This window comes from Notamacropus eugenii, chromosome 2, assembly GCF_028372415.1.
Source record: "Notamacropus eugenii isolate mMacEug1 chromosome 2, mMacEug1.pri_v2, whole genome shotgun sequence".
NCBI classification, from domain to species: Eukaryota; Metazoa; Chordata; class Mammalia; order Diprotodontia; family Macropodidae; genus Notamacropus; species Notamacropus eugenii.
Window position 1 is genome coordinate 314,726,110 of NC_092873.1, and position 14,048 is coordinate 314,740,157.

At 36.8% G+C, this 14,048-nt stretch overlaps 1 protein-coding gene across 1 annotated transcript in view; it reads right to left on the minus strand.

Annotated features, from left to right (window-relative positions):
* DNAH9 (dynein axonemal heavy chain 9) overlaps nucleotides 1-14,048 on the minus strand; it is a 459,447-nt gene that overhangs the window by 72,617 nt on the left and 372,782 nt on the right. The window contains exon 59 of the mRNA XM_072645065.1: nucleotides 12,152-12,274. Coding sequence (XP_072501166.1) covers nucleotides 12,152-12,274 — 123 coding nt within the window. The remainder of the gene's footprint in view (nucleotides 1-12,151; nucleotides 12,275-14,048) is intronic.

Consider the following 14,048-nt stretch of genomic DNA (forward strand, 5'->3'; position numbering starts at 1 on the left):
AGAGTGAAGCACGGATGTCTGTTATCACCATTATCATTCAATATTGTACTAGAAAAGCTAGTGAAAGCAATTAGATAAGAGAAAGATATTTAAGTAATAAATAAAATAATAGGCAAATAGGAAACACAATTTTTGCTTTTTGCAGGTGTTATCATGGTTTTCTTAAAGCACCTTAAAGAGTCAAATGAATAAGTGATTGAAACAATTACAGCAAAATTGCAGGATATAAAATAAACCTGCACAAACTACACTTCTTCACATTGACAACAAAATACAACAGGAAGAGACAGAGAAATTCCATAAAAAAACCCAAAAAACTATGCATACTATATACTTGGGAGTCTATCTGACAAGATACACATTGGGACTCAACTATAAAACACTCTTTAGACAAATAAAGAAAGATAAAAATAATTAGATCAATACTATTGCTCATGAGTAGACTGAGCCGATATAATAAAAACGACAACACTACCTAAATTAATTTACTTATTCAGTGTCATGTCCATCAAACTACTCAGGTTACTTCATAGACTGAGGAAAAATAACATCAAAATTCATTTGGAGGAATAAAATGTCTAGAATATTAAAGAAATTAATTTGAAAAGTGGGATAGGGACCTACCACTACCACATCTCAAACTATTTTACAAAGCAGTAGGAATCAAAGCATTTTGGTACTGGTTACGAAATAGAGAAGGGGAAGAATTTAGAACTGACAATAAAATAAGATTGAATAAAAAAATTGCAACAAATTTTACTTGTATCCCTAAGTGCCCACAACAGTGCTTAACACATGGTAGGCATTTAACAAATGCTTGTTAATTTATTGAATTTTTCCTTCACAATGTCTCTCACATCGGTCCTTTTCTCTCTATTCCTAATGTCAACACTGTAGTCTAGTCCCTAGACTACTACATTTTTTTCTTAAGTGATCTTTCTGACCCCAATTTTCTCTTTTCTAATACATCCTGCATCATTCTACCAAATTAATCTTTCTATGGCATTGATTTTATTGTGTTACTCCACAGCTCAAACATCTCAGATAGTTTCCCATTACTCACAGGATACAATTCAAATTCTATATTTTCCTCTCCTACTTTTGATTTGTCCCCATCTTGACCCAGATATAACAGGTATGGCTCACATGTCTTGACCCTTTTCAAATTGAAAATTAGTGAGATTAAAATTATAACTGGGGCAGGGGAACTTCTTTTGGTTGGGAACAGCTATTAGAATTGGAAACTTCCAGGTCCCTCTGTCTTTTGTCTTTTGGCCACCTTTAGACTCGGTGCTTTTAGGAGCTTTTCTAGGACTAGGAATCCAAACATTCCTGAAAAGTATAATCTCTTTTTCCTCTCCTTTCGATGTACTCTTGATGTGTAAGTGTTGCTTAAGGTTTGGTAATAAAGTTAAAATTCCCCATACAAAGAAGTTATTTCATAGATTATGTTTTGGTTGGACATGAAATTTCCTGAAGTATTTGTGTGTAGGTGTGTGTGTGTGTGTGTGTGTGTGTGTGTGTGTGTGTGTGAGAGAGAGAGAGAGAGAGAGAGAGAGAGAGAGAGAGAGAGAGAGAGAGAGAGAGAGAGAGAGAGAGAGAGAATTTATTTGGGTACAATTTGCTGAACAAACATTATAGCCAATGCTGAAAGATTTACAAGAGTAACCATGGTAGATAATTTGGGTACAAAACACTTAGGAATAGATCCCAGGTTATCTTCACAATTAGTTCAGTATTCATTCTGTTCCTATTCTGCTTCATCAGTTTTTCATTCAAAGTGACTAGTACTCAAAGAGAAATATCATTATAGCTATAAATAGTACATAGCAAACACATACTGCTCTGATGACTAAAAGCAACTCTTCTAACTTATTTTCTTATATCTTAATTTACATCTTAGTAATGGAGTTTCATGATCCATCCTCTTTTAATCACAATGTGAGCAATCAATCAATGAACAATCATTTGTTTACTACGCTAGGTAACTACACTGGGGATACAATGACTAAAATGAAACCATCCCTGATCTTAAGGAGTTTACATTATGTTGCACCCTGCCAAGTTGCAGTCTTGGATCACTCCCACCTTTACTACCTTTCTTTCCTAACGGCCTGCCGCTAAACAAAGATGAAGACGAGCATACAATCATTCTGATTGAGTCCATTGCAAATCTATGTTGTATAGCCTCATTTGAGCTCTGTCACTGCTCCTTGGCAATTCTACTATACCATCTTATTAATCCACTGCACCACTTTTCACAATGACTCTTCTAAACCTTTTCACTCCTCTTCAAACTTCCCATGGCTCCCCTTCCTTCTACTCTCTCAGGTGAAAATGTTGCTTCATATTTTACAGAAAAATTAAAGCCATTTTCTGTGAACTCTCTTCTTCCCTCTTTTTCATTTCATATTACCTTTTTTTTCTGATTTCAGGGAAGTGAACCTTTTCACTCTCTCCCTCACAATTTGGAAGGTCCTTAATTTTTCCTCCAATTAGAAATCAGATTACCTAATGTATCCTGAATAACTGTTTCCTTTTAATTAAATGGTCTTATTGGATTAATTGTTTTTGATGTTTAAAAATTTGTCTATCCCTGTCTTTGCAGTTCAGTGCTAAAGATGAGTTCCAGATTTGTTGGGTGTTTGCCATGCATTGCCCAATAAGTCATTATGCTCAGAAATTTGAACCTTTGTTTCCTCAATCTTTCACCTGCCACATGAGACAACAGTCTTTCCAGGTTCTCCTGCTAACCCCTACTTCTCAGTCTCCCCTGGTGGATATTCTTGCAGATCATGCCTTCTTACATAAACGTCCCTGAGGATTCTATCCAAAGACCTCTTCTCTTCTCCCTCTATGCTACTTCACTTGGTGATCTTATCAGCTCACATGAATTTAATGACTATCTCTATGCTGATGATTCTCAAATCTATCTTTCCTGCCCAAATCTTGCTACTGACCTCCAATCTCATCTCTCCAAATGCCTTTCAGTCATCTTGAACTGGATGCCCAGGATATATCATAAACTCAACATATTTAAAACTGAAATCATTATTTCCTTTCCAATTCCTAGCCTCTTCTTCCATTCTCTATTATTGTGGAAGACAAGAGAATCATCACAGTCCCTTAGGCTTGCAACCTGGGAGTCATTCTGGATTTCTCACTATCTTTCATCTCCCATATCCAATCTGTTGCCAAGCCTGCCAATTTCACCTTTACAACATCTGTGGAATAGGTCCCCTCTCTCCTCTGACATTGTCACCACTCTGGTACAAGCCCTCATCACCTCACACTGTCCACCTCAATTCTTTCTCCACTTCAATCCATTAAGTCACTAAAGAGATTTTTTGAAAGTGTAGGATGATCACGTCACCCCCCTACCTGATATTCAAAAAACTCCATTATTTCCCTATTACTGCCAGGATAAAATGTTTTATCTTCTGTTTGGCATTCAAAACCCCAATCCTCTCCTACCTTTCTTGACTTCTTATACCTACTCCCTCTTCTTTGATCTAATGGCAATGACTTCCTGGCTGTTCCTTGAACAGGACACTACCTCTCTTGGCTCCAATTATTTTTCTCTGGCTGTCCCCCATGCCTGGAATGTTCTCTTCTTCAGCTCCACCTTCTGGCTTCCTATAAGTACCATGAAAATTGCAAATTTTAGAGGAAGCCTTTCCCAAACCCTCTTAGTTCTGATGCTTCCCCCTTCAAAATTATATTCTATTTATACTGTATATAGCTTGTTTGTACATACTTGCTTGCTTGTTGTCTCCCTCATTAGACTGTGAATTCCTTGAGGGCAGGCACTGTCATATGCCTCTTTTTGCATCCCCAGTGCTTATAATATAGTGTCTGGTACATACATAGTATGTGCTTAATAAATATTTATTTGCTGACATGTTATAGGGATAGAGAACATGCACATATACAGACTATATACTACACAAGCTAATATTTTGGAAGGGAAGGGGGAAAGTAAAAACATTCGGGGGAGGAGTGAATCAAGAAAGACTTCATGGAGGAGGATATGCTTAAGCTGAATTTTGAAAAAAATCTAGGAATTGCAAGGGCATAAGGAGGAAATGAGGGACAGCTAGTATAAAAACACAGAGATGAGAGACGTATCATTTTGAGGAAAAGTAAGACATCGAAAGGTAAAAGTAGACAAACTGGAATTCACTAACTCTGACTCTCAGAAGACAATTCCTGTTAATTCATGTAATACATGTCTTTGGATTGGGATGGGGTAGTGGAGGAAATTTTCTAATTCCATCCCCCAAATACCAAGTTTTCCTAAGCAGGCAACTAGTAGGAAGAACCATGATTATCAAATGTCCAAGGAAGGAAATATGATACAGTAGGGGAGTGTGTGTGTGTGTGTGTATGTGTGTATGTGTGTGTGTGTGTAGAGAAAAAGAGAGAGAGAGAAAGAGAGAGAGAGAGAGAGAGTAAAGTCAAGACACCTAGATCCAGTTCCTAGCTGTGCCATGTGGTGATTGTGTATTAATTGTGTAGTAATTATGTGATCTTATGGAAGTCACAACCTCAGTGAGGCTGTTTTGCAAAATGAGAGGACTAAAGTTGATTTCCTTGATGGTCCCTTTTAGCTCTGACAGTTTATAATTTTATGGAAAGTTGAGATGGCTACAACAATTTTGATGCATGTGGCAAAACATTGTCATCTTCCTGAATTCACATCTTTTTGCTTAGTCTTTTTCAGCTGCTGATTCCATGAATCTCTCAGTACAGCGAACATACCTTCCATCCACAGGGTTACTATCAAATGTGGAAAATCACACTGAAGTCCACCTCAGTTTGAAGCAGGTATATGTTGCAATAATAGAATATTGTACTTGGAGTCAGGAAGACCCGAGTTTGAATTCTGCTTAGTCACTTTCTATTTGTGTGAATTTAGTGAAGTCATTAAACCTCTCCCTAACTTTCTTCATCTGTAGAACAGCGTCTACCTCACAGGATCCAATGAGAAAACATGTACAAAGTGCTTTGCAATCACTGAAGTATTACATAAATGGCAGCTTAAAAATCATATTTTATTGGAGTTCTATTCTGAACCTCACATTTAATCACCCAAGGGGAAGAGGGAGGATGTCAGTCTTCTACTAAACTAAATGGAAACCATGACTAAATAAGCTAATTCTATCAGATTATGTGCAAAAGACAATTGTGATAAATTGGTGTCCATAGTAACTGGAGCTGCTCAAAGACTAATAAAGTGATGCATAACAGATTAGATTTACCAATGAACTATACAACAGCCCCTTTACACACACACCCACCCACCCACACACACAGAGTAAACCTTACACACATACTGACAGAGTATTTAATGGAACTCTGACAAACCTTAAAAGAGGGCGTTTCATCATTCTCTCTTTTTTTATTTATTATTTTATTTTCCCATAGTTAAGTGTAAAACCAATTTTTAACATTCCCCTTTTAAAACTTTGAGTTTCAAATTCTCTCCCTTCTTTCTTCCCCTCACCCCTTATTGATAAGGCAAGCAATTTGATATAGGTTATACATGTGCAGTCATGTAAAACATATCCATAATAGGCATGTTGTAAAAGAAAATGGACAAAAACTCCCTCAAAATAAAATTTTAAAAAGTATGCTTCAATCTGCTTTCAAATACCATCAGTTATTTCTTTGGAGGTGGATAGCATTTTTCATCAGAAGTCCTTCAGAATTTTCTTGGATTGTTATATTTCTTAAAGTAGCTTCATAGTTGATCGTCTTACAATATTGCTGTTCCTTTGTACACAGCACATTTCACTTTGCATCAGCCCATGTAAGTCTTTCCAGGTTTTTCTGAGATGATCCTGTTCATCATTTCTTATAGTACAATAGTATTCCATCATAATCACATACTACAAGTTGTTCAGCCATTCCCCAATTGATGATGATCATCCCATCAATTTCTAATTCTTTGCCCCTTGAAAAGAGCTGCTACAAATATTTTTGTACATTTTTTGTACATTTTCCTTTCTGTTTTTTATTTCTTTTGTGATATAGACCTAGTAGTGGTATTGCTAGGTCAAAGAATATGCATGGTTTTTATAGTCCTTTGGGCATAGGTCCAAATTGCTCTTCAGGATAGTTGAATCAGTTTAGTACTCCACCAACAGTGCATTAATGCCTCATTTTTTCCCACATGCCCTCTAACAGTTGGCACTTATCTTTCCTGTCCTATTAGCCAATCCAATAGGTATGAGGTAGTACCTCAGAATTGTTTCAATTTGCATTTCTCCAGTCAATAGTGAGTTAGAGTACTTTTTTTAAAATATAGCTATAGATAGCTTTGATTACTTCATCTAAAAAAGATCATATCTTTTGATCATTTATCAATTGGAGAATGGCTCTTATTTTTACAAATTTGATTCAGTTCTCTCTGTTTCTAAGATGAAGCCTTTTTCAGAGAAACTTGCTTCAAAATTTTTTTCACAGTTATTTTTTACTGTCCTATACCTTCAACCTCGTTTATTTTATTTTCACTCTCCTTTCATCCTGTCCCTCCTCAAAAGTGTTTTGCTTTAGACTACCTGCTCCCCTAATCTGTCCTCCTTTTTATCATTCCCCCCCTCAATCTTCTCTCATCCCCTTCACCTCTTTCTTTCCTGTATGGTAAGATAGATTTCTGTACCGAATTATGTGTATATGTTATTCCCTCTTTGAGGTAATTCTGATGACAGTAACTTTTACTCATTCCTTATACTTTCCTCCTCTTCCCCTTCACTGTAAAAGCTATAATTTACCTGCTTCTACCTGTCCCTTGGTTTTTCTCCCAGTAAATTCCTCTCTCACACCTTAATTTTATTTTTTAAATATCATCCCTTCATATTCAATTCACATCTGTGCCCTCTGTCTATATATATTCCTTCAAACTACCCTAATAATGAGAAAAGTCTTGAGTTACAAATATCATCTTCCCCTGTAGTTAATGTAAACAGTTTAAATTTAGAAGTCTCTTTTCTGTTTACCCTTTTATGTTCTCTTGAATTTTGTGTTTGAAAGTCAAATTTTCTATATAGTTCTGGTCTTTTCATCAAGAATGCTTGAAAGTACTCTATCTCATTGAATGTCCATTTATTTTCTCCTGAAGGAGCATACTCAGTTTTGCTGCATAGGTAATTTTTGGTTGTAATCCTAGTTTCTTTGCCCTCTGGAATATCATATTCCAAGTCCTCCAATTCTTTATATAGTAACTACTAAATCTTGTGTTATCCTGACTGTGGCTTCATGAGACTTGAATTGTTTCTTTCTGGGTGCTTACAATATTTTCTCCTTGACCTGGGAACTCAGGGATTTGGTATGATATATGATATTCCTGGTCATTTTCATTTTAGGATCTCTTTCAGGAGGTGATTGGTGGATTCTTACAATTTCTATTTTACCTTTTGGTTCTAGAATATCAGGGAAGTTTTCCTTGATAATTTCTTGAATAATGATGTCTAGGCTCTTTTTTTGATCATGGCTTTCAGGTAGTCCAATAAGTTTTAAACTATCTGTCCTGGATCTATTTCCCAGACCAGCAGTTTTTCCATTGAGATATTGTCTTCTATTTTTTCATTCTTTTGGCTTTGTTTGATTATTTCCTGATTTCTCATGAAGTCATTAGCTTCCATTTGCTCCATTCTAATTTTTAAGGAATTATTTTCTTCAGTGAGCTTTAGGACCACCATTTTCATTTGGCCAATTCTGTTTTTTAAGGCCTTCTTCTCCTCACTGGCTTTTTGGACCTTCTTTTTTGTTTTTTTCTTTTTTTCTTTTTTTTGGCCATTTGACCTAGTCTGTTTTTTAAGGTGTTATTTTCTTAGTATGTTTTTGTGTCTCCTTCACCAAACTCTTGACTCATTTTTCATGATTTTCTTGCATCACTCTCATTTCTTTTCCCAATTTTTTCTCTACTTCTCTTACTTGATTTTTACAATTCTTTTTGAGCTCTTCCATGGCCTAAAACCAATTCATGTTTTTCTTAGAGGCTCTGTATATAGGAGCTTTGACTTTGTTGTCTTCTTCTGAGTATGTGTCTTGATCTTCCTTGTCACCATAGTAACTTTCTTTAGTCAGAGTTGTTTTTTTTTTTTTTTGTTTATTTCTCTAGCCTATTACCTAACTTTTAAGTCTTTTTCAAAGTAGGGCTCTGTTTGCAGGGAGGAGGATATATTGTTCCAAACTTCAGGGGTTTTGTGCAGCTATTTTCAGAGATACTTGGAGGGACTTGTAAATTTTTAGTTTTTCCAAGGTGGTATGATCAAAGGAGAGGTGTTTAGTACTACTCTCCCAGTCTGTGCTCTAGTCTGTGAGTGACCACTCTTTTCTGCTCTGCAACTATGAGAAGGGTCCCCCTCCACTGTGGTTACAAACTTTACTATGCCAGTGTTCTTTCTTATAACCCAGGAATACACTGAGTATGGGCAAAGCAACCAAGTACTGCCTCAGTACTAGCAAAAAGATCCCTGTAATCTCCTTCTGACCAGTTGTTTGATCCCCTTACCATCTGTGGTCTGGGAGCCCCAAAAGCATCCATGGCCACTGCTGCTGGACTGCTCTCTACTCTCACCCAGGTGCAACAGACCTTTCCTTCTGACCTTTTAAGTTGTCTTGGGCATCTGTGGGCTGAGAGATCTGGAAACTGCCACTGCTGCCAGTGATTCAGTTGCCCTGAGGCCTGCTCTGGGGTTGCTGGGGCCCTGTCTGTGCTGGTATTGCCTGTTCTGGACTGTGTTCTTCTCTCATCTGACAGACATTTCCCATCAAACTTCCAAGTTGCCTTGTGCTGGAACTTTATTTTTGTGGGTTCTGCTACTTTAGTATTTGTTTAGAGTCATTTTAAAAAAGATATTTGTAGAGTTTTGGGGGAGAATACAGGGGAGCCCCTGTCTTTACCAATTTGGCTCCACCACACCAATTATTCTTTTTCTTAACCTGAGATATATTTCTTCTAGAAAGCACATGTAATCTAGTTTCATTATGGACTAATATTTTTATTTTTTATTATTTGTATCTTTTCAGTTTTAACTTTATTTGTTTGGATAAAAAAAGAAGTGCTAGCATACTCTTCAGATGTCCTTGAACATTTTATTTGTAAAACTCCTATGTGAGTATCATATTTTATTTTGCATTGTAGGTATTTTTTTTAATATCTTCCCTCTTTCTCCCCCCTGGACCAAAACCTCCATTAGGGAAAGTTGATATCTTTTTTTTTGGGGATGCTCAATGAGTATCTATCAGACTGCTTGACTCATGATAGGCACTTAATATAAAGCTGCTAAACTGATTTTAATGGTGACATAGTAAAGACTTTGATACTGTGAATTAAAATCTCCATGATATTCGATTGTGAGGCACCATGGCACAGAGCATAGAGAGCCAGGAGCTTGAAGTCATCCCTCAGCTACCATCCATTTTCTCTACTCTCCTTCACAGTCAAATTCCTAGAGAAGTTACTCACCACCTACATTTTCTTACCTCCCACTCACTTCTCAATCCTTGATATTTGGCTCTCACACCCACTATTCCACTGAAACCACTGACTGTAAGGTTACCAATGATCTTTTATTGCTAAAGCCCATGCTTTCCCCAGACTATGAAATTATACAAGAAGGATGGATTAAGCCCAGGACCCCAAGCCCAAGTGACTCAGGTATAGCAATCTAGCTGAGGGAAATAGTTCTTGTGGATAAGGGACCTGCTATCCTTGATAACACCAACACTCGTCTCCAACCATCCTGCTACCAATTGGCATGTAAATGTAAGAGCCACAGGAATAGCAATGCTCCTTCTCTGCTTCTCAAACGTTCCACTAACTTTGCTTACATCCTGGCCTCCATGGCTGAAGACCCAGAAAAGAAAGTTCTTACTGTCAAGGTTTTGGCATTGTTAATATTCAACCTTCAGAAAGAGATATAGTTTTTGTTAATGAAATACCACTATTGTACCCAAAGGACCATTGGCATCTTTCCATTAAACCATATTTATACATACATACACACATACATATATATATATATATTTTTTTTTTTTCCTCCCTTTTTTATAATGGGAGCTCTGGAGAGTAAAGACTATTTTGCTTTCCTATTTGTAACTTTCTTCATACTGCTTTTTATGTAGTGAGTACATAAACATTCTTATTCATTCATTCATTCATTCCTGTTACCCATGTCATAACCTAGGAGTCATATGTGGCTAAGATTTTAAAACTCCATTTTCTTATTATCTCTTGAATCTATTCCCTCTTTTATACTACAATCACTGAGGTCAGGCACTCATCCTTTTTTGCCTAAGCAATTACAGTAGACTGATCATTGCATTCTCTATACATGTATCAAATTTGTATCTCTAACACAAAGGTCTGGCCATATGTCTATCCTGCTCAAGAACAGTGATTTCCTATTCCCTCTAGGATAAAATATAATTTTCTTTTTTTGCATGTAAATCCTTTCACAATCTGGATCCAGATTATATATCCAGTGTATCTACATATCCTGACTGATGGCACATTTCTACCTCTTTGTTGTAATCTAAACTGTAACCTACTTGCTGTTCCATGTACTAAACACCCCATCTCTCATTCTGCTTACTTAGAACTCCTAGTTCTAACCAAAGCTAGGCTTATTTCAATTCAAGCCTAGTTAAGTCAAGACAAGAAGCACTGGAGTGAGTATAGGGGGCTGACAATTAGTCTAGGTGGGTTGAAATAAAGAATACATAAGGAAGATTAGAAATGTTAGGTGGTACCCAACAGTAGAAGAATATGAATGCCAAGTCAGGGATCTGGGATTTTATTTGGTAGAAAGTAAGGAGCTATTGAGGTTTTTAAAGCAATAGAGTGATGTAATCATATCTGTACATAAGGAAGATTAATCTGGGCACAATATGAACTATGAATGGGAAATCAGAGAGGGGGAAAACAGGTTAGAAACCTATTGCAATACTGCAAGAGAGTGATAAAAGGGGCTCTGAACTAGTGTTTAATAGTATTCCTAGGCTATATAGGAATAGAAAAGAGAGGGCAGGTGTGAGAGAGGTTATGGAAGTAGAATTTACAGGACTTGGTAGCTGGTAGCTAGGTAATACAGCAGATAACATGTTATACTTGGAGTCAGGAAGACAAGTTCAAATCTGATGGCCTAAGACGCTTAATGGTTGTGTGACCCTGTGTGATCCTTAACCTCTGTCTAACTCGGCTTCTTCATCTGCAAAATGAATATGAGAATAGAATTTATTTTGTAGGGTTGTGAGGATCAAATGAGCTTGTAAAGAGCTTATCACAGTGCCTGGAACACAGTAAGTTCTATATAAATTTTAGACATTGTTATTATTACTATCTATAAAATGCTTCAAAAACCCAGAGTTTTTATGAGGACAAAATGAGAAAATATTTTAAAAAGTATTTATAAATGCTGTTGATGTTACCTATTATTGATTGAATATAGGAAGTTAGGGAGAGTCCATGGGGAATACAGTCAGTAGGTGGTAATATCCAGAAGGAAAAAAAAGGTGCTATTCAGATATCACAGAAAAACAGTTAAATGGAGCTTGCTAGGTCCAAATTCTGTTTTTCTCTCCACTTTTACATTGAGCCTAGTAATAAGCTGGGATCCAGATGCAGGCTAATATCATTGCTTCTCCACACTAAAATTTCAGCAGGAGAGACCATAAAAGTAAGATGATTAGCATGAGCATAGCAGAGTAAGCAAGAAAAAAATCTTTGGATGTGTTAGATCATTCTTTGCCAGTCACTTGCAGAAGTAGGGTAATACCCTCTTACAAACAAAACAAGGCAGGTGGATTGACCTTAGATGATGGATATTGTTATTACCTTAAGAAAATCAATTATCTAAGGGGTAGCAAGTTGGAGGAATGACTTTGAGGATTTCACCACTCATTCTTCCATTCTGAGGCTGCTGATAGGCATCCAATAAAAACAAAGAGCTACTATAACACAGACTGCCAAAAGAGGGTATCTCTTATGGCACTAAAGGCATTGAGCGACAAATTTAGCCTTGGGGTTGAATGTAGTGAGTGGGCAGGATACAGCTCCCTCCCTTATCTTTTCAAGCCATGATGATCAATAGTAGCAAAGCATTTAGAGAGAATTTTCATTTTTAAAATGAATAATACTAACCTTGATACCACCCCAGGATTGGTGAGAGAGGAAATCCACAGGACTAAGGACACCGGACTGTGCTGGGTACCGAAGAAGGAAGTCCAATTCAACAGCACTGATTTCCTGGTTCATTAAAAGGATCTACAAAATTGAATGATAGTGTATATTTGTAATATGTAGTACTGTATCTATATTTCCTCAGAGATATCATACACCTGGGTTCTTATAAATATTCAAGGTTTTATTCCTTATATTCAGTCTTACTGTCATCACTTGAACCATTCTATCAAATTCCATTCTTAAGGAGGGTTGGAGTAAGGTTGGCATTATGTACACTGTTTTTATACTTTGGATCTTTCCATCGTGCCTTCCTTCCCTAGGAAATTCATCATTGGGAATACTCATTATGCCACAAAAAGGAATTCACCACATATCATTTGTACCTTCTGCCCCACTGATTGGACCCTTTGACTGGAGGGCAGGACCATGGGCTCAAGGGCCTCTATTTAGAATTTTTTCTTCATTTTCTACTAGTTATACTGCTTTTTAGAGTTCCATCATGCCTTTGCATCAGATACCTTCTCTCCCTTCCACAACCCCTCTACTTTTCAGTTTCTTTTTGTGAGTTATTTTCCCCCATTGGATTGTGATTTCTTTGAGAGCAGAGGCTACTTTTGTTTTTATTTAGATTTGTATCCCCTACACTTAGCACAATGCCTGACACATTAATTAGGTGCCTATGGTATGTTGAAAATTATAGTATTACTAGGGGAAAATAGAAAAGAATTTGAAGATACATTTTTTTGTCTCTGAAGCCAACAAATATTTATTAAGCACTTACCATGTTTAAGGCACTGTGCTAAATACTGGGATATAAAGAAAGGCAAGAACAGCCTCTATCCTCAAACTGAAAGGGTTTATGGTTTGACACAGAGATGAATTATGCATATGAAATTCTTGTTATTTACAAAGTCGCTATATAAATACATGGAAAATGGAATGCATATGCAATGAAAAGTAAAGGAATGGTGAAAATTTGGAAGAGAAAGAGAAGGAAGTGATTAATCTGGAGAAATATTTTGGGTAGAACTTAGTTTTGAGTTAGGTCTTGAAGAAAGGGTGATTTTGGATAAATCACAATCTCTTTGGGCTTCCATTTCTTCCTCTGTAAAATATGAAGGTTAGACCAGATGTATTCTTAAGTTCCTTCCAGTTCATGTATATGATCACTTCATCCTCTAAGTAATGGACATTGATGATAATTTAATACCATTTTTGAACTTTAGTAAGGACCAGAGCCTGAATTTATCAATCAGAAGAAGAGCATGGACCTAACAGCCTCTTTGTTCTCTGAAATAAAGTCAGAGAATATCTCTTCCTATGTCAACAAAGACAGATGGGGCTGACTTAGCATTATTTATGAGACCTTTAATCTGAAATACTATCTGGAATAATGGGACTTTTTTCATATCTTAATATTTTGTGGACATATACTATGTTATGGCATATTAATGATGTGTTTGTCCTTCGTTGTTGAAGAAAAACATGCCATCAGAGAAATAATGACTTTGTTTTGAGTGAGGGAGGGCTGTGCAGGTCATCAGCCTCACTTCTCCTCCAGAGCCATCTGAGTCCAGTGACCAGATATTTATCAGGATGACTGAAGATGACCCAGGATGAGGAAACTGAGGTTAAGTGACTTGCCCAAGGTCACATAGCTAGTGAGTGTTAAGTGTCGAGTGTCAAGTCTCACTCTGGGGTGAGACTTGAACTCAGGTCCTCCTCACTCCTGCACTGGTGCTCTATCCACTGCACCACTTACCTGCCCCCATATTAATGATAAAGAAAACACAGATATCTGAAGTCATAATTTCAATTGACCTTTGTCAACTTTCTTATCTTATTGTACTTACAA